General features: G+C 29.1%; 3 protein-coding genes across 6 annotated transcripts; all 3 read right to left on the reverse strand.

Moving 5' to 3' along the window:
- Positions 1–1,365: 1,365 nt before the first annotated feature.
- LOC140669322 (uncharacterized) lies at positions 1,366–8,698 on the reverse strand. Of its 4 annotated transcripts, none has more exons than XM_072899047.1 (9): positions 7,703–8,698; positions 7,477–7,585; positions 7,072–7,389; positions 6,760–6,996; positions 6,365–6,683; positions 5,643–5,935; positions 5,039–5,566; positions 4,779–4,935; positions 1,366–4,456 (listed from the first exon to the last, which is right to left on the reverse strand). In XM_072899047.1, the coding sequence occupies exons 1-9, from the start codon at positions 7,735–7,737 to the stop codon at positions 3,924–3,926; spliced, it is 2,529 nt and encodes an 842-aa protein (XP_072755148.1). In that variant the 5' UTR covers positions 7,738–8,698; the 3' UTR covers positions 1,366–3,923. The 4 variants fall into 4 exon arrangements, with proteins under 4 accessions (XP_072755148.1, XP_072755146.1, XP_072755149.1 ...); XM_072899045.1 differs by having other exon boundaries at positions 7,658–8,698; XM_072899048.1 differs by having other exon boundaries at positions 5,039–5,554; positions 7,703–8,697.
- Positions 8,699–12,893: 4,195 nt separating this feature from the next.
- Positions 12,894–14,867, reverse strand: A4 (apolipophorin-III-like protein). The gene is made up of 2 exons (XM_072899394.1): positions 14,532–14,867; positions 12,894–13,353 (listed from the first exon to the last, which is right to left on the reverse strand). The coding sequence occupies exons 1-2, from the start codon at positions 14,817–14,819 to the stop codon at positions 13,045–13,047; spliced, it is 597 nt and encodes a 198-aa protein (XP_072755495.1). The 5' UTR covers positions 14,820–14,867; the 3' UTR covers positions 12,894–13,044.
- Positions 14,868–17,284: 2,417 nt separating this feature from the next.
- LOC140669395 (uncharacterized) lies at positions 17,285–19,508 on the reverse strand. The gene is made up of 2 exons (XM_072899191.1): positions 19,390–19,508; positions 17,285–18,800 (listed from the first exon to the last, which is right to left on the reverse strand). Exons 1-2 carry the CDS (start codon positions 19,444–19,446, stop codon positions 17,736–17,738), a joined length of 1,122 nt encoding a protein of 373 aa, XP_072755292.1. The 5' UTR covers positions 19,447–19,508; the 3' UTR covers positions 17,285–17,735.
- Positions 19,509–21,057: the final 1,549 nt, after the last annotated feature.

The raw sequence follows: 21,057 nt of genomic DNA on the forward strand, positions 1-21,057 counted from the left end.
AGATGAATTAAATGAGTCTACTGATGAATAGAATTACAGTAATTAAATAAAATAAAATTATATTATAAATATGTATTTATATATCATATATATATATATATATATATATATATATATATATATATATATATATATATAGAGTTACATAAGAGTCTCTTGCAACAATGATCTGGGTTAATTAATTTTGATAAGTAATTTTTCTTTTTTTTTTCAAATCACGATTAGTTGTTACAGAAAGTGTCTCGCATCAACTTTTTTATTAGTAATACAAGAATTTATACGATTAAATATTTAGTGGGGACCTTCTTTTAGCTCTAATGCTTTAGCTATATAAATTAAAATGCTTGTCAAGTAAAAATTAAAACTTTTATTTTTTATTTTATCTTTTTTAAAATAATATGTTAAAAAAATTAATGAAATTTTTACGATTATGACAGCAAACACGATATAATTCGGACAATTTTTACTTAATAAAGTAAAAAATTAACATTTTTCTCTAATTAAAAAAATTTTGTATATATACGTATACATACGTATATAATATATCCGATTTTTATTTCATTTAATTGAATCTATCAATATCTAATAGTTTATTATTGTATTTGTAGAACAATACTCTAAATTATTAAATTGTTGAAAGAAAATTTTTTTTTCATATAAAATAAGTTTTAATTTATAAAATGTAGAATGTATAAAAATAGCGTTTATTAAAAGAAAAAGAATTACCAAAAATCAAGATATTATTGGCAAAATTAGAATATTGACAATATTTATATGGTTATTTGATATTAAAAGTAAATTATTGCCAGTGTAGAGAAATAACAAATTATTTTTAGGTGAAAGTGAATAAGCAAAATTTGTTAATAAATTTTGTGGACATAGCACGGATCGCAACCAAAACTGTGCACATTATGTGTTATCCATTGAGAACATTCGTGGACATTGGTTATGTAGTTCAATGTCCACGTTTTTATGTCCACAGAGGGCGTATCGCTTTCAGGGATCACATAAACGTAAAACCGGGCCGTGGCGTCTCTCAGGCTTCCCTCTGCTTACAGTGGTTATCAAATAGAGAATTTCTAAAGGAACAAAATTTTGTGTAGTTGGCGAACCTGAATGACAATCCTGTAATAATGCGCATAGAAGGAAAAAATCGGACAGCGCGCGCATACAAGTAATTTAATTCGAATTAAAATAGCACAAGGCTAATTTAATAGAGAATATAATTTATTAAATATGTTTGTTTATATTATATATATATATATATAGCTTTAAATATAAATCAAGAAATTCAAGGTAATATTTACATTTAGACGCAAATAAATGACGTGTTGGAGGGTAAGAAAAAAGATATGTACAAAAAATTGGTTTTTAACGTATTGATTTTTTTTATTTTGATGTTTTTCTTCTTTTTAAATCTCTTCAATATAAAATCTGTTTAACGATGCCACACACTCAACTATCTCTCTCAGGCAAATGTTGTTTTTGCTTCCTTCTGTTTATATACACGATTAGGTCTAAGGCCGTAGTTGTTGAACATTCTTTTCCCAATCGGTACCGAGCATGGACTAAAAATTTATCTGAACAGAGCTTTCTACAAGGAAAAGATTAGCGATAATCACTGAAAAAATGGAATAGTTTGGCTCTTTTTAATTCCATAGTATCAAAAGATTTGAATAGATACTATTTAACATTATACAGTCAAATGTGTATTTTTTAACACATTTGAGAAAAACCATTTTTTTTCTTGGTCCCTGCTCTTATTCTAATAGTATATGAGACAAAATAAAAATGTTACACTCAATTTAATGATATATAATAATAATGGACAAAAACACAAAATGTTATGCACACACGTCCATAACTTCTCCTGTAATGGTCACATAAGAAATGCATAATAAGAGAGCAGTGCAAGAGAGTTTTAGCTTAAAAGAAAACTATTCCAATATAGAAAAGAATCTATAGAATAAAAAGACTTAATTGTATATGTGAACTGAAGCGAAAAAGTCTCAATTGTTGTTGTTATATCATTTTTCTCTGTCTCTTTCTTTACCGCTAATCTCATCTCTTGTCTAATAGTATATCTAATTAATAGGAGACATATTCAGATATATTTTTAAGTTCATACAGCTATCAAGCATCTACTTTCTTGCTTATTAAATGAGAAGTACATAATTGACAAACGATTCATATACAAATCAATTATATTGCTACGTTCTCTAATTATCTTTTAAATATTATTTTTCGTTAAATTTAATTTTTAACAAAGAAATTATGCATAGATATACGTTTTATGACAAATGTTATGTAATAATTTTTAAATTTAAAAGATAACATCAACAATATTTTTTTATATTTTCTACTGTTTAATAATTATTTTATGCGATACTTATAAAACAAATTACGGCTCTATATTAAATAATGTACATACATTTTTATTAATAAATATATATATATATATATATATATATATATATATATACACATATATATATATATATATATATTAATTCGGCAATTTATAATTATAAATTCGGTAATCTGAAATTTTTTTTAGTTTAATAATATTTATGTCATCTTTTTCTGAATAAATTTTAAATTATATTATTTCGTGCTTTTTATTTTGCATTTATTGTTTTAGAGCGTGATAAAATATGAAAACATAAACAAAGATTATATTAAGTTTTTAGCGCAAAGTATAATAGTGTATTGAGTTTACTATTGAAATTAATTGTTGAAGTTTTGATAGTAAACATTCGATTAAAGCCTATATTATTCGATATGTAAATTATGTACCTCTCTGCCTGCTATTCGCACCGTTAACCATTAGCGCGATTTGTACAGATGTTGTATCTATTCGCATATTCGGTGTAGTCTTTCGCGTTTGAAAATCGTGCACGTATCAACATCTCGTAACAAAACTCATCAACAAACCGCAGAATCGTATATTTCGCTAGTATTTTACCCTGCAAGCCGTATGCCAGCTTCATTATCACTCGCTTCGTTCAAATCAGATTCGAAGGAATAGTCGCAATCGTCCTATCCTCTTTTTCGCGAGCTCTTCTTGCTCTTCTTTGTGAATGGAATTAACACCCGGCCACATGGGCAGAAAAATATGCCATGTATTTTCATATACCTCATTCTCGCAATTTCGATAATCATCTCGATTAAAAACAGAAAAAAGGAGAGAAAGAGGGAAATAAAGCTAAGCTCGCGCGTTTTTATATTTTACGCCTTTTGGTTGAACATCTTGATTCAATTTACAAAGTAGTGCAAACTATATCTGTATGAAAGAAGATTGGAACTTTTTTAAATTCAAAATATGCTTGTTAAACGAGCGATCCCTCATATTCTCTCTGATATTAAAGCACTACTCAATAAAAATGCATGTTATCAAAGAAATCTTTGATAAATTCATTTTTTTGTATCTGACTAATTCAATAAAAGTAAATCCGTGGAAATTTTACGAAATAATATAATTTTAAAACTTGATTAAAATAATCAACGTGATGAAATTTTTAAAGAGTCATAATACAGATATAGGTCATTACTCGACAATCGACCTACATTTAAAGGAGAAAAGTTACTTTCAAGATGGTTAATATTCTTTGATTGTTTAAAATTGTTTAAAACATTATTCAGGATAATATTGCTTTGTATTATCCTTCTTTTTTCTCACTACATAACGAAATACGAGATAATTTCATACTACTCATCAATGTAGAAGGTTGACAGTAAGTGTTTAATTTACACTGTTGATAGACAATGGATTGATCGGATAAATTGAGAGTTTATAGAAGCGAGCAGTTTTTCAAACAATCAATCAAGCAATCATCGTGAAAGTAACTCAATTTTGAAAGTCTTATTCTACCTTTTCAGAATACTAGCATTCGTCTCTTTCTTTTCTTACTTCATGTTACCAGCTACTGATTGTGTGGTAAAATAACGGGTATAGTTTGCTGCGCACCCGGAGGTGGCTGCGGTGGTAGGTATTGCATGTGCTGTGGTGGAATTGGTATATGAGGGGGAATTATTGGACACATAATTGGATAACTTGGGGCGTGACCTTGAGGCGGAGGTTGCGGATACGTAGGCTGTGGAGTACCGGGTGGATTATAAGCGCCCGGTGTGTGCGGTTGATTTGGATTGGCCGGAGATGGCGTTTGGCTAGGTGGTTGTTGAGTTACGTGAGGATGTGGATGAGTATGTGGGCCCATATATTGTATACCAGGAGCCTGCGGTCCTTGCGAGTCGTGATGATGATGGTATGGAGTAGCCATGTGTGGCGGTGGCGGCGGTGCCTGGACCATGCGTACCATTTGCTGGTACGCCGGCTGTCCTGGATAAGGCACCTGGAATGGTGGATGTATGGCTGGCGCTAATAATGGCTGTCCCGTTGCTGCGGCCACTTGCATCTGGGACGCTATATCTGGCGCACGATGTTGCATCATTGGTACTGTAAAAGATATTACAATATATGTTTTATATATATTATACACACACACACACACACACACATTTTATTTTCAGCATTAATAAATAATTATGCAACAAAGATAAATAAAATCATAATTGATCTCGAAATATCTTCGTGAAATGAATAACTTTGAATCAAAATGTAGATTGTTACATAGGCTATTTAAAATAAATTTTCTCTAAAGAAATTTTTTAAATCTGTATTAGTTAAAAAAAATATATACATACATGTAAATGAAACATTTCATCCAATCTTAAGATAGTCACAACTAAAAATAATTATGATTGCTAGGGATACTGACCCTTTCGGAACCTTGTCACTTGTTGAGCTGGCGGCTGACTAAATGCCGTTGGTGTTACATATGCCGGCATAACAACAGTTGCGGGCATTGTTACTCCTGTATACTGAGGCGTCTGAGGTGTATGTGGCCGACTAGGTGTTGGTGTACTAGGAGAGCGCTATAGATTGTACAAGCACATATTTCGTTATTTCTATGCAAGCTCAAGTTACTATTAATTTACTACAAATTACTAAAATTTACTAATAATGTACATTACTTACTGGTGTAAATGGTTTGGCATTTGGATTAAATTCTTTAGCATTTGGATTCAACGTAGATTTCTTAAAAGCAGTAGTTATCTTATCAACAGCAGGTTCTGGTGGTGATTGTTGTACTGTTGGAGTATTGGTTTGCGGTTGTTGTTGTTGTTGTTGTTGTTGTTGTTGTTGTTGTTGCTGCTGCTGAGGACTTGTAGATCTTACTGTTAATGATGGACCAGGTGGTGGCTTACTGGTAATGACAGGTTCTTCTTGGACAGTCTGATGTTGCTGGTGAGGACTGGTATGCTGCTGCTGCGTCGGAGGCTGTTGTTGCGATTGTTGTTGTGTACTTGTATGTTGATGAGGAGTTTGATGATGCGGCTGATTCATTGGAGTAGCAGAATGTACATCTTGTTGATGCTGATGTTGTTGCTTTCGAGAAATTTGGGAAGTGTCTGACGAGTCTGCTAATTTAAATTCCGCAGCAAACTGTCTCAGTTCTGAATGTTGTTCATCTCTGCCACGTGGTGTCGGAACCTTGAAGTAAAACTTATAATCGTAAATGAGTTGTCTTTCTTTTAAAAAGGAAAATTAGTTTAAACGAGAGAATATATATGTGCCGTACCTTTCGATGATCTGATTTGTGTATGACCATTTGTCCTTCTACAGAATTCTGCTGTGGCAATGATGTATGTTGTTGATGTGAAGACTGTTGCTGCTGATGAGAAGATGCAGCATTTGATTGAGGAAATGGCGCTGGTGGCGCTTTATCAGCTTGATAAACTTGTTGCCTGCCAGGTCGTTCTCGTTTCTCCGTATTTATTTTATTCGAAGGTGTTTGTTGTTGTTGCTGTGGGGGAAAGCCTACTTGTGGCATTGAGGGAGTAACTTGAGATTGTGGTTGATTCTGTTGGATTACTGTATCAAAGGAACATACAATTATCATTGAATATCCTTGTGCAGTCTTGCTCTGAAAGTAATAATTTAGATTTTTGACTATAAAAAAATTATTATTACAGTGACTTTTATCATATATTTATAACATATAGAGTCACTATAGAGTTTTCTGAAAAATATTTACTAGATATAAAAAGATACAATAGCTGGCTGAAAATTTCTGTGTATCCAGTACATTGTTTTTTATTAATCACTAAACACATACTGTATGGTAATTTCTTATCCAATTTATAATCTATTGTACAAATGTATTTATGTAATGTAACAAAACGTTATGTCAATTTAACAGAAAAGAACTACAATACAAAGTATAATTTGTTACAGTAGCGCTCTTTTCATTTAATTCCTTGCAAAGTGTTTTAAATAAAAGTTGCAAATAAATTAATATACCTTGCTGCGATTGTGTCGTAGGTGGAGGCACGAATGGCGGCGGTGGATTATTGTACGTGACAACCACTCCATTGGGCGGCATACCCATATTTAAAGATACTGGATGTTGCACCGAAGCATGAGCAGGCTGTACTCCAACCGATATATTCGGTTGTGGAACATTTACATTGACTGTGGACGGAGATGGTTGGCTGTAGACATTTTTATTATTTGTGGTTCCCGGCGAAGATGGAGGTTCATTGGATCTCATCAATTTGCTAGTGTTACCATTCTTCTTCTTCAATGGTGGTGGAATATATTTTCCTTCGGTGGGCCTTGTCTAAAGGTGAGTAATTATTAAGAGAGATATTCAATAGATTAAAATAAAAATTAAAAACATTTTTTCTAACGCTTACAACAGCTGCAAATCTTTCTTCTTCATCACCATTTTCCAATTCTAATCTAGCCTTATGATTTGGTTGAGATTCAATTTCATTAGCTATTTCAGCAGCTTTTTGTTCTTGCTCTTTATAATCTTTTGTATCTTTACGTTGAAGCTGTAAAGTATAACCAACTAATGAAGGCTCAAATGTTGTCTGAACTCCATAATCTTGTTCATTTTTACGAAACATTTCATTAACATCCCAACCATTCTGAAAATCAAAACATTTGTTATATAACTTATTGTTTAATCGATTCATTGTCTTGTAATAAGTTTGCAAACTCACAGCAGCACCATCTAATTCTAAATCAGTTCCATTCATAGCAGTTGGTGGATCCCAAGGCTCAAGCTCTTTTTCACCAACTAAACCATTAAACTTACTAATGGCTGTATCTGTTTGAAAAGTATCTCTTATAGCATATTCCAAATCAGCATCCTTGGCAGACATAGTGACAATGTCATGTGATTTAAAAATTAATTTCTCTACTACGTTATCTGCGTTAATCTTTTCTTCTACTCGATGAGCCATTTCTAATACTACGTCAAAATTACTTGAGAACGTTCTAAATATACCCTCATATACTGAGCCATTTTGCGTTTGAATCTGTGATTCACACAAAAGAGTGTTATAATTTATTTTAATAATTTATATATATCTATACAAATATATACATATATGTATCTGTAGTACCTGTACTACATTCCCAACATGGCCAGTGATTGCATGCATAAAATGAGCATTGTTATAGACTCCTTCTGCTACAACATTTCTCTCCTGCGGCACACGTGCCCGTGGAGATCTGAAAGAACATGTCGATTAAAAAAAACGTTATTTTGTCGTCGATATATCGCTATTGTTATAAATATTATACCTGCTATTATGATCTTGACGAGGAGAGCCAAGAGATTGGCAGTACCTGTTATTTGTACGATTCTTCCGCTTGCTATTCATTTTGCCTGACGGTTCTTCACCAGTCGTTGGTGGATTTCTGCCGCCGGTTTGTTGGAGGCCCTCTCGTTTCTTAGTAGGGACCGGAATTTTGACTACTTTCCCGATGACTACTCGACGTCGAAAAAATCCGTTTTCTCGCCCGTGGACAACAAATCGCAGCTGCCGTTGCGTCGCGCGTGTACTCGCTTACTCGCGACGCTTTTACGCGACGTCTTCGATAACGCGTGATCTCTCGCGGATCCGCGGAAACGTTCGACGAGCGGAGAATGAAAAAGTCGTGAGGGTCGCAAGGACTATCAACATTCACGACAGCTTTTTAGGTTATACGCAAACACAGGCTCGACAGCGAAGTAAACGCAAGGCGTGCAAATGCGGCGCGCAGTGGCGATCGGACTCGATGCGCGGATTTGGATCGCGGTTTGACAGGCGCGGGATGCTGTCACGCTGATCGCCGCTGAGATTACTACGGCGAGGAATGATCCCGCGCTGAGAAAAACACGGCGGACGCGCGCGCGTATATATGTACGTGACAGTAAGTGAGCGAGCTTAAGCGACGAAGCTGACTTTTCACAACCGATTTACCACGATCGTAGTCTCGAGTCTCGTGTCTCGACCACTGTCCACGGCTATACGTGACGTAACACAACGACGACGGACGACGGACGACGGGTGCCTCTCGAGGGAACGTAAGAAGTTGCGTGTAGAGATCGGCCGTTCGCGAATCTGACGGACTTGGGCGCTCGGAGTAGAAACAGACGTGACGATTGACGATTCGCGTGAACAACGCGTGCCAAGCACCTGCGGTGGTGTCCGCGAAAATGCGCGTTTTTATCTCTTCTTGTTTTTTAATTAATCAACATGTGGTAAAGAACTATACGACAGGCTGGTTTGCAACCTCGCAACATATGTATCTATATGTCGCCTATGTTCAATCTGAACGCGCTGACTCTTTAGATGTAGTCGCCACCTAGTGAACGTTTGCGCGACGCCTGGCCTGTCCTTAGGGATTCAATTATTATCGATGCTGCAAAACATTTGGACGCAGTCCACTTGGCCTTGCAAACGTTGTTTGATTGACCAATCAGAATAAAGACGTGCTCGGTGTAGAAGTGTGGAGATCATTTCACGGGGTTGCTTTGGAAAAATGTATATTTTTATATATTTTGAAATGTGAAAATGTGTGAATGTGAATCGAAAACATTATCGCTCTCGTCTTCTTTAATCGTATTATTGATAGTTGAACAAATAATCGATGAGGTGAGTCCTATACTACATTTATTAAAGAAGCAATTTCGCTCAGTTTTGCCAACCAACGATTCGAGTTTTATGCGCGGGTAAGGTAAAAGGAAATACGTCATATCGCAGTTGTACGATCGATTTTTGGAAAACGGATCTGATTATTAGCTCTAGAGATAAGTGCACTATTTTTAAAAAGAATGTCAACTTATCAAGTGACAAATTTTCTTATAAAAAAATAATCCAATTGCTTTAAGACAGTCAGTATTTTTCTTGGAAACGGTATTATTCATGGATAAAGTATTACTTCCGGAAAAGACGGAAATTTAGTCATCGCGTAAGTCAAGTACTATTCTTTAGCGTAGCAGCAATTTTTCACTTTTCCGGTATAATACATATTAATACAAAAATATTTACTTGAATGTATATAATATATAAAGGATATATAATAAAGATATATAATATAAAGAGAAATATATATATTCTTTATATATATATATATATATATATATATATATATATTAATCGCGTGATTAATTGTATTTATCTTAATTAATAATATATATGTATCTCATTGGCTCGAGAAATAGTATCTTCTTCTCTATTAACCAATTAACATATAAATATAAATAAAGCAAATTTGTCATATACATGTATAACTTAATTATATAAAAAAAATTTAACGATTCTCATTCGATATTGATTATATCAAATTTAGAAAGACGAAAGTGATGATTTACATCAAATATGAAACAAGGTATGTTAAACACAAACATAATATACACAAAGTATAGATTATTGTGTAATATAACGAGTACACATCAGCAATCGTGTAACAATTTAATCGACGTCGTTTAATAATTTATCGCTAGATGGCGATGCGTGCTCTAAATCGAATTATTTTATGTAAGTGTAAATTAATAACATAATTATTATTATTATTTGACAATTTTTGATTACGATAAGTAGTACATGTACGCATAGATTTACATTTACATTTAAAATATACTTTATTAATAACGAATTTAATATAAAATATTAAAAAATGTTTATTTCTATGTATATATATATATATATATATATATATATATATATATATATATATGTATTTTTTTTTTTAATTATTAATTATTAATTGTGAATTTAACAATATATTAATTTTCTACTTAAATCATTTTTTTTGTTAATTTTTAGCTTCTTTATCATGAAATATATAATGTGTTATTAATTATTATATATAATATAAAATATTATTATAATATATATATATATATTATGATAAAAACTGATTTAAGTAAAATTAAAGATCAATATTGCTAAATTCATAATTAATAATTAAAATAATGTAATATTAGTCTAGATGTGTTGACATAAATAATTATAACAATATATGATATGTATATGATTAATGATTTATGACTTGTTATTTTAAAAATTAATGCAAGATTTTATAATTCCTTATTTTAATTATGAAGAATTTATATTTGGAACAATTTATTGATAGATCTAGATCTGCGATATCTTTCATTTTCATCGACGTCGTAAATTGCATTGAGCTTGCGAATAATGTTCTTTGTTCTGTCGTAAACAAAATTGTCTATTAGCCCCAAAACATTGACGAATTCAATTATCTTCTCAAATCCACGATTTATTTTTTCGGATCTTTCAGCATCTGATATAGCTTCTTGAGATTCGTCTTTTTTCGATAATCCTGCGGATCTTGCGGACAGTTTTTGGACTTTATTCTCTGCAGCAGTGTGTGCAAATAATATCTGTTTAGTAAAGTTGTCATTAGTGAAATAATATAACAAAGGATGTGTATATATATATATTGAAATAAAGATTTTTTCAATATTTTATATTATTTTTATATTAAATTCGTTAATAATAATTAATGTATATACTTTTTCACTTAGTCTTACCATGCATATAACAAAGATTAGAAGAAATATATTTATTTTAATCAAACTCATCTGGTTAATATTCATATTTTACAAATTTTCGTACTTTACAAAAATGAAAATTGATAAAAATAAAGTTTATACACTCTCATTGATTCAATATCGAGTCGTTAACCAACAATGGAATGATTTAGCAATTTCCATCCTTTTATAAGAAATTTGCGCCTATGTACTACTCAGCAATATTGCGTGGAAGGACAAAATATTTGCCACTCCATTAATATTTTTGTATTTTAAAATTAAGTTTATACTACAAATAAAATATTTAATTTTACTAGAATAACCTCAATATAATAAATAATTAATTCTAAACTAATTAAATGTTATAGAACGTTTTGTTAATTGAAACTGATAAATATTTGACAACATACGGATTTAGGTCATATCGAATTGGGGAATTTTTCTTGTCGTAAATATATTTCGTCGACTTATGTTACCACAGTGTGAAATCAAGTGGAATCCGCTGATTGCGTATAATCAGTTGTTTTGTTGTCACCTATTACTAAATTTAATGCCATGATTAAACAATAATGATTTTCGGATTGCATTATACATCAGAGACACGGCTATTTATTATAATTCTTATTTATTTTTTTACTTATTAAACCTTAAAATTGCATCAAATATATCATTTTTATATATACAAAAGTATTTTCTTTTTTTAAATATTTGAGATTAATATTATAATTGTCAAATATGTAATTAAAATTTATACTTATAAAGTTAAATATTTTTTTTTAAATTTAAACACTGACAAATTTAAAAAAGATTTTTTTATTATTAAAATATTGTTATTTATAACAAAATATATGTCTATTCTTAAAAAATTAATATTCACTATTAATAACAGATTAATTTGTTATCAATCTTTGGTTTGAACTTTATTAATTTGTTAATTTAAAATTAAATTATGTAAAATAATTTCTGAAGTATGATATTGATGGTGCATACTTTCAATGGTATTGTTTGAATGCGGAAATTTTATTCTTCAACATCAATAAAATTGTATATAAGTCGAGAATTTTCAAATATACACATATTTGTATGAAATTTGGTAAACATCGCACTCAGTGGCGATAATTCAGGAAATAATTTTTATATACTTGCTTATTTTTATGTTACCGAATCTTCGTATTCGCGTTAGCGTAGTTCGTGCAGTGAATATGAATTTCCATTCAATTCATGGATATCACTTTTTATTTTACATTTACGCTGTATTGTTGTTGACGGTTCACACAGTAAGTATATACATAAATTTAATATGTAATATTGCAGGTAATAAATTTATCAGCAAATTTATTAGTAAATTTATTGATAAATTTATTATTTGCATATTATTTATCTTTAATATTGATATTAATTTATTATAACTTACGTTATTTTTTTCTTTATATTTTTCAAGTCATTTAGATTTACCGATACCTACGCTATCCTGATCAAGTCAGAAAAAAGTAGTTTTAAACCTATAAACTACATGACTTCAAAAATTATGGGTACAGTCGTCAAAACCATTTCATCCATTGATCGGTTTTCGCATATCTCGTGGATGAAACCGACCAAATCAAAGTTAACAGTCGTACGGCCAATCAACACTTATCGTCAAAGTGGTGACAACGTCTCTTTTGAAGAATAAGATTGCCAATATTTTTCTTACAAACCAGATAAGATTTCGTTAATTTATTTGCTGTGTGTTAATTGAATACGTAATGAATAATTTTGATACTAAAAAAATATATCTCATCAACTGATATTAATTTTGATATTATATTATTTATATATAATTGTGCAATATGCAACAGGATTCATAGAATAAAAAATAAAAGTATCGTGGCAATATATCAAATAACTTTAAACGGAGAATCGTAAAAATTAACAAAATAAGATTAAATCATCAACAACTAAAAATCTTATCTCAATAATGCATAGTAACAGTATAGGTTTTAAAGAAATAAAGATAAATAATTTCAAGTGCTTTTATTAATAACCATTAGTTGTATGCAGTTCATGATATAATGTGATATTATGTTGGTTGAATGAAAATTCGATTTATCCGCATGTGTTTGTTCAAGATATTAGCGCGCGAGTAATTCACTGTGTGATTTATTTCATTTTATGGTTGCGGCGTTGTTGCTTGCTGCAATTGATTATTCAAATTCTGAGAAGCAGTTACGGCGATGTCTATCGCCTGCTTGGTCAACTTGGCGATACCCTCTTGCACTTTTGCAGAATTCTCACTGATAGCCTTAGCCGTCTTCTCGGATTCTGTTACAATAGTTTGAACTCCCTCCTGGAATTTAGTACCCAACTGATTAATCTGTTCTGTGGTCTCGGAATTAATGTTTAATTTATCGACAGCTTCAGACAGTTTGCTCTTCAAGTCCGTCCAGATATTCTCTAACTCCGGGTTCTTGGTCTTGACCTAGAAACGATCATGCGTATAATTAGACATATCTCAGATTTTAAAAGACAAAGTTTAAAAAAAAAATAATTAATGACATTGAAAGGTTCTTGAAACTTTTTATAAAATAAACGTTGTTGAAGATGAGCAAATATAGATAACGGATAATGGATAACGTAAAAACGCATATTTAGTTTTATATAATAACTCGTTTAATTTCTAGCAGATATTATTATACCAAAACAAAATACGTAATAAAAAGTTGAGATAATAATATACTAAACTTCCTGTTTTTGTTACTCTTGTTGTCTAAATTACTTGATTCGTTGACCTTCGACTCGTGATATCATTTAAACAATTTTAAATGTTCATAGTCGGCTATAATGAATTGGGTACGCCTATATGTGTACCAGATATAAACTGTACGTAACTTTAGACATTCTTTAGTAACATTAATATAGCGAATAATTTTGTGACATGTTTTATGTTGTAATTGATATAATTGTCTAATGAGAAGAGAAAAAAAAGAAAATAATATTTTATATTTAGGATTTGCACGAGTTCTTGCATTTTATAAATAGAAAAATAATAAGAAACGTGTTAATTAATCATTTATACTTGTGATTGTTTTTATTTGTTTACAGTCATTATAATAATATTGAAATGTTCTAATAGTCTAACGCATCGAAAATTTTTTAGCAGTATTAATATTTTATGAATATGAATACATAAATTACATTATACAATTTCTTTTTTATTACAATTATATGTAATTTATTGTTATCTATTTTGATACGTATATTTATATTATTTATTTCTTATGGACTGATTTAAAACTGATAAATCGGTTTTTTCTCTTGCTAACTTTTTTCAAATATATAATCTTCTACGTGCAGAATTAGATGATGCGTTGACTTTTTGTTTCTAATTTTAAAAATGCGTCTCTAGGTAGACGAGGTTGCGTGTTGATACTGCAAACAAATAAATCAATCTTTAATCTCTATTGCGAATGTGCAAGTAAAAGAGAACAGGCGTAACACACATCTATCGAACGAACAATTTTAATCAAATCAAAGTCGCTTTAAATATTTAAACATTTATCTTTATGCGCGTGATCACGATGTTACAATAATATATATTCAATATGAGAAACAAATAAAACGTATTTTTATTATTATACGTTTATTAGTATTGCTTACCTCTTCGGTCACGTTCTTGATGTATTCATTAAGATTATTAACAAAATTGCTGCTTTGCTCCCTAAATGTGTTCAAAATTTCGTCCTGCTTAGGTAGATTAGGTAGATGTTCCTGAATTTGAGTGCCAAAATTACTAATGGCAGCCTTGGCTTCTTGGATGCGATTAGCTAAGGCCGATTCTAGACTATCAGTGGTAGTCTGCTGGTTTTCGACATTGCTGGCTGGTACAACTTTGCCCTCAGCTGCGATCAGAAAGACGGCTAGAATAAATGAGACTAAGCACTTCATCTTGCGTTGATGTTGTCTTCTTGGTCAGTCAGGAAACGACTAATGCATACGATAGATATCGCAGTCCCTTTTATAGGCGTTTCTTATCGAAGAGGGCAAAGTGCTTAATATCTCATTTTGACGACAACGACCTGCATTTTTCTTTACATACTAACGTTACATTTTTTTAAAATAATACTTTCTATCTAAATTTTTATTTGCTTCAAGATGTACAATATTACTCAGATAAAAAGATAAAGATGAGTCTAAATATTCTAATATTTTACAATTATTTAGAATTATATTTCTGTGATTATTGCTTGTAAAGACAAACAAATAAAAGAAAAAGTATTTATTATTGCATACATCGCACATTACTTCATTACTTATTATGACTATGTTACTTTTTTAAATGTTGAGAATTTTATTTCTCTGTATTAAAAGATAACGTTATGTGTAATTATAAATAATGTTATGTGTGCAATTATAAGTATTAATTTTATAATCATAAATAATATAAAAAAATTTTTAGTTATATTTTTATAATATACATATAAATTTATTAAAAATTATTGATTGTGAGTATTATTCGCTTGACATAAATTATTACCATACATTTTCAGCGACGGTCAAGTTAAAAAAAATATGCATCAAATAATAATAATAATTTCTTTATTAAAAATGCATAACAATAAATTTTTATTAAGATTATTGTTTTAAAGCATACATTTTCATAAATATTTTTATATAGAATTTATAGAAATTTATAAAAATATCTATAAAAACATTTATGAAAAAGTACTGTTTCTTACATATTTATTTAAAAAATATGCTACATATACAAGAGCTGTAACAAATATTTATAACATGTCTATAATTTTAGTTTGTTATTTTAAAATTTCAAGTTAGGTATCTGATCTTTTAAACCTTCCTTCTAATTTGAACTCATTTCGAGTTTACGCGATAAGGAACATTTTATCAAGAAATGTTTTTCCTAACAATAAGATTTGCACTATTTAAGACTAAAAGAAAACCTTGTGTGTGGAAAAAATCTCTGGAAAGAAAAATTGTTTTAAAGCATACATTTTCATAAATAAAGCTTTTTAATGCGAAATATTTATGAAAATGTATGTTTTAATTATCGATTAGAAAAATATTACATCTTTTTAATGCAAAATTATATTCTACATTTTCTTATAACGTCTTTACATATTTACATTTTCTATTCTCATATCTTAAGCTTGCTAAACAAAACTAACTAATTTTATGCAATAATTTAGACAAATGTTTTTTTAATTTAATCCAGTTGTCTGATATTTTGTTGGTATGACAAAAAAATCTTCTATGCAATTATTTAAATGTAAGTTTCATCTAATGTGATTCGAAACAAATTGATTAATGATTTTGGACGTGCCACGAAAAGATCAAAGTTCAAGGGGAGATCAAAATTATTATCAGTTTTAGTTGGCATTCATTCCTCGCGCTCTGTGATACGTTACATCAACCGGATAAAGATATGCTCTAACGAAAATACATGTATATTTATATATATATATGTGTGTGTGTGTGTGCATATGCATACATAAATTGCTGACTACGCAATGACGGTTCACATTTTTTAAAAGTACAGGGCAGAGATTATACATTTTTTTCAAACATTATTTATCCAACATATATTATATTGAATCTCTCCTATACATATAACCTTGAATATCAGATTTAATCATTGCACTTGTATTGTAAATTACCTGTATATATATATATATATATATATATATATATATATATATATATATATATTAATTGAATTAAAAGAATTATCAGTTCTATTTAATATAAAATCGAATTCTTCAAATAATTATAATCAGAAATTTAAATTTAAGTTTTATTTTATTTTTCTTTTATAATTAGTAGCAAAAAAATAATTTATTTCCTCGTAATAGACGTTTACAAAATTGTGCTAATATATTCGAAAACATATAATATTTATATATAAGTATGTTATAAATGAGATATATTTAAGAAAAAATATATGCAGAAGTAAATTCTCTTTAATTTCTTAATATCGCGAAGATATTTATTTTATTTACGACTCACGTAAAATATATGTATGCGAACACACTTGCATATTCTAGGTAAAGCAATGTTTGTATAACCTTTTAGTGATATGACAAGTTATTTACTTAACTATTATTGATTATTAAAAGGTTTGACTTAATTGATACAATTTTCCCGAAATATTAATGAAATATTACTTCGCGATACTGTGTTTTTTCCTTATATATAAATATCAAAAAGTGTTATGTAACTTGTGAGCCAATTTAAAACTGCAAATGCTTACAGTCTGCTTGTGATATTATATTATCGAATATAATGTGGAGTGAATATAAAATAATTTCGTTTATAATATCTAACATATATACATATATAATATCTTTTTTATTTTATTAAACATTTTACAGTTACACGTTGAAGTAAAACTTAACTTTATTACAATGTTAACGCATCTATTTTAATGGGCTAATTTTGATAAACATTACATAATTTTATGAATGAGAATGTCGTTAAAGTGAAGAGGCCATTTAAGAGAATTAATAATCAATATAAGTCTGAACAATATGATATATATATGTGTATGTGTGTGCGTATGTGTGCGTGTGGGTTTGTTGTGTGTGTATGTGTGTTGTAAACTTTAAGTCTTAATTTTAACTCGGTAAAATGCCTAACTGTTAGAAACAATATCAACAATATTTGAGAAAGTATTTATCGTATATATCGAACATATTATTTTTGATTGAATGTATAATTTAAATTATATTTGCTAAAACCGATTATTCAGTCAAATCGTTAAGAGTATTCTTGGCATATTCTGTTATATTTTCTAGTATTTTATCAATTTTGTTTCGATCCTCTAAAGTATTCTAGTCAATTCTACCTTTATCCAAAAAGGTCCTTGATTTTTTCCGCGACGTCTTTGGCATTTTCCTTGACATCTTTTGTTTTATCTGCGATCTTGTTGCCGATTTTCCCAACGTCTTCCTTAATGCTTCCTCCTAATCCCTCGAAGAAGATCTTGGCATATTTCGTTAGATCCGTAATGACTTTTTCTGCTTGACGTGTGATTTCTTCAGCAGCATTTTTCATTTTCTGAAAGTACTTTTTTCCTTTCTCCTTGGCATCCTCTAATCCATCTTTCACTTTTTCACCGATGTTCTTGAAATTATCTTTTAATTTGTTCTTGATTTCATAAATTTTTTTAATAACTTCGTTAAGTTTGTCAACAAATATTTCAGCCGCTTTCGTGAAAGAAAATAATTTTTCTTCAAATTTATCCAATTTTTCATTTAGCTCTTCAGGTAAATCTTTTAACTTCTCGAATTCTTTCTTTAGGCTGTCTTCAAATTTTTCTTTCAACCATTCTTGCAGTTCTTTCAATTTTTTGGTATTCTCCACAACAACATTTAAAATTTTTCCCTTTAGCTTATTTGCAATTTCCTTCAACTTCTCTTTTAACTTTTCTACTAACTCCTTCAAACTCTTTTTTAGCTCCTCCAAACTCTTTTTTAGCTCCTCCAAACGATCCTTTAACTTCTTCACCAATCCTCCAATACGTTTTTCAAATTCCTCTTCACCTAATTTATAGAGCTCATTTATCTCCTTAAGAATATTAGAGATATCTTCTATAAGCTCAGCACTGGGTAAGCGACTTTTGATCACCTCTTTGATAACTTTAATCACTAGTTCCTTTAGCTTTTTTATCAATTTTTGGTCAGTGAGTTTTTGAATGACATCATTAACATCTGGAACTTCATCAGTCGAGGCAAATAGTTTAGGCACCTCAACTTCGAATTTCTCGATTTCTACATTTACATCTGGGAATGTATCTTTTAACCAATCCTTAATTTTATTTTCCGTAGAATTTTCAAGCCCTTCTATGGTTTCTCGTTGTCTCTTTAGAAAGTTTTCTAGCTCAGATTGAAATTCCTCTGATGTTGGGAGGGCCTAACAAGCAATTAATAAAATAAAAACAATTATTCATATTGCATGATATAGAATAAAGCATTATATATATATATATATATATAACATTATATTATATATATATATATATATATATATATATATATATATAACATTATATTATATATATATATATATATATATATATATATATATATATATATATATAGGTAAATATGTTGTATATTTATTATATTGTAATCATAGGTTATATATTAAATCCTAAATATAATCAGCAAAAAAGAATAATATATTAAATATTATAAATATAACGCATTAAGTATTACTTAAAGCATTAAAATTACATTTTTTATATTAAGAAAATATATTAGTTGCACGTTTAAATTCAAAATTTGAAAGTCCAAAATTTATTTGTTAATTTTTAATCATAATTTTTGTTTACATTATATTGTTTTCATGTGTACATATACCATAATTGGCGATCAATAGAGTTTAGTTTGCCTTTAACATTTTGCAACATTTGGTGTACTTAGCAATTGTTATTTAATCGACTATGAATTTCGCTATTTTTTAAAATATTCCTTGAACAAGCCTTTGAATAATAACTTACCTGGCTCATGTAGCCCAGAATCGCCAGCACGGTCACTAGAAGACCAACGCGCGCCATTGTAGTTTGGATAAAATTTGTGTGATTCGAAGAGATAGAAGGTTTAGCTTCAAGAAAGAGACCAGTACTGATCTACAGGAACAATTTCTGAAATGAATACGCTTATATATTAACCAAAATTTGTTTAGTATGTCTGCAAAATGTTCAAGACTTCATTCTAGCTCTCATTTGCCAACATATTATTTGATGTGGCACACCTGCGCTAACTTTGTTAAATAATGTTCTTACGTACATGATAACGATATATGATGAATTAAAATGATTAATCATTGATTCGGCAAAATCCAGATGTCATAACGCCTGACATAATAATATTTTTTTATACTAAAGAAAAACATGATAGATATATTTTTAATCTTTTAATTATATGCAAAGAAAAGAACAGATAAACAAATGTACTATAAATAACTTACTTTACTTATTTTTTTATTTGATAATGCATATTTATTCTAACTTTAATTATTACTTATCATATTAATAAATTTCAGGGTTTGTGTAAAATTTAGAAGATATTTATATCAGAACCGTGAGTATAAATTTATTATTATTATTGTTTTTTAATCAGTAAGATTGAATTTTTACATTACAATATGAATATAAATTTCATAAAGCACGATCAATTAAATATCAAAAAGTATATATTTTTTATTCTTATAATACAATTATATCATATATAATAATCAATTATTATATATAATAATTATATATAAATTTATGTGTCTAAGGTATTTTGATCGATTTTTCTTATCATTTTTTTCGTATCATTTTGCATCGTAGAGAGAAACAGAGGTAACACTTGTGGTACACATGATAAATTTCACGTATATTCAATCGCAATTAATTTCTGCGAAAAATTTATTGTTAATAAATCACAGATCTTTTTGATATTTTTTTGTGCTACAATGACATTCGCTTCAAGTTATCTTATAGTTTTACAGCTTAAATAAAAATTATTTAGTAAGATTATGTAGAAAATATTAAAGTTTTGATTTCTTTTGCTTCATTAATTGTAATAATGAAATGAGAAAGAGAGAGAAAGAGCGAGAGAGAGAGAGAGAGAGACAGAAATTATCAAAAATGTTTTATTATATAATATAAATAATATTTTGAAATAACGTATTATTTATTACTTTTCAAAACCTATAGATTATACAGAATAAACTTATTTAAATTTACAAATACATTATATATGTGTTAATTAAAGTTTTTTAATAATAGATTATTTTATAATTGAAAAACTAAAATGAATAATATGGTTGAATGTTAGTTTTGGCAAAATGTACACATTTAAACATAGTAAAAAAATAGCATGGCTTATTTATTATTTTTCTGAAAAAATATCATTTTTAATATTTCTAATATTAGTTTGTTTTGCATCTTAAAATATTATCACAGATATTTTGTGATAAAATTATTTTTGGAGGGATTCTCTTATTTTGTTTCATGACGAACTAATAATGTAAGTAAAGAAAAATCAAAATTTATTTTTTTTGTTTTATTCTAATATCCCAGCATGCTCAAAATTTCTACTATGATCTGTTGAAGAGTATAATTCAATGGACTTTTTTAAAGTTGACAATCTTTCAGAGTATATGATTTACTAAATTAACG

This window comes from Anoplolepis gracilipes, chromosome 9 (genome assembly GCF_047496725.1).
Source record: "Anoplolepis gracilipes chromosome 9, ASM4749672v1, whole genome shotgun sequence".
Lineage (NCBI taxonomy): Eukaryota > Metazoa > Arthropoda > Insecta > Hymenoptera > Formicidae > Anoplolepis > Anoplolepis gracilipes.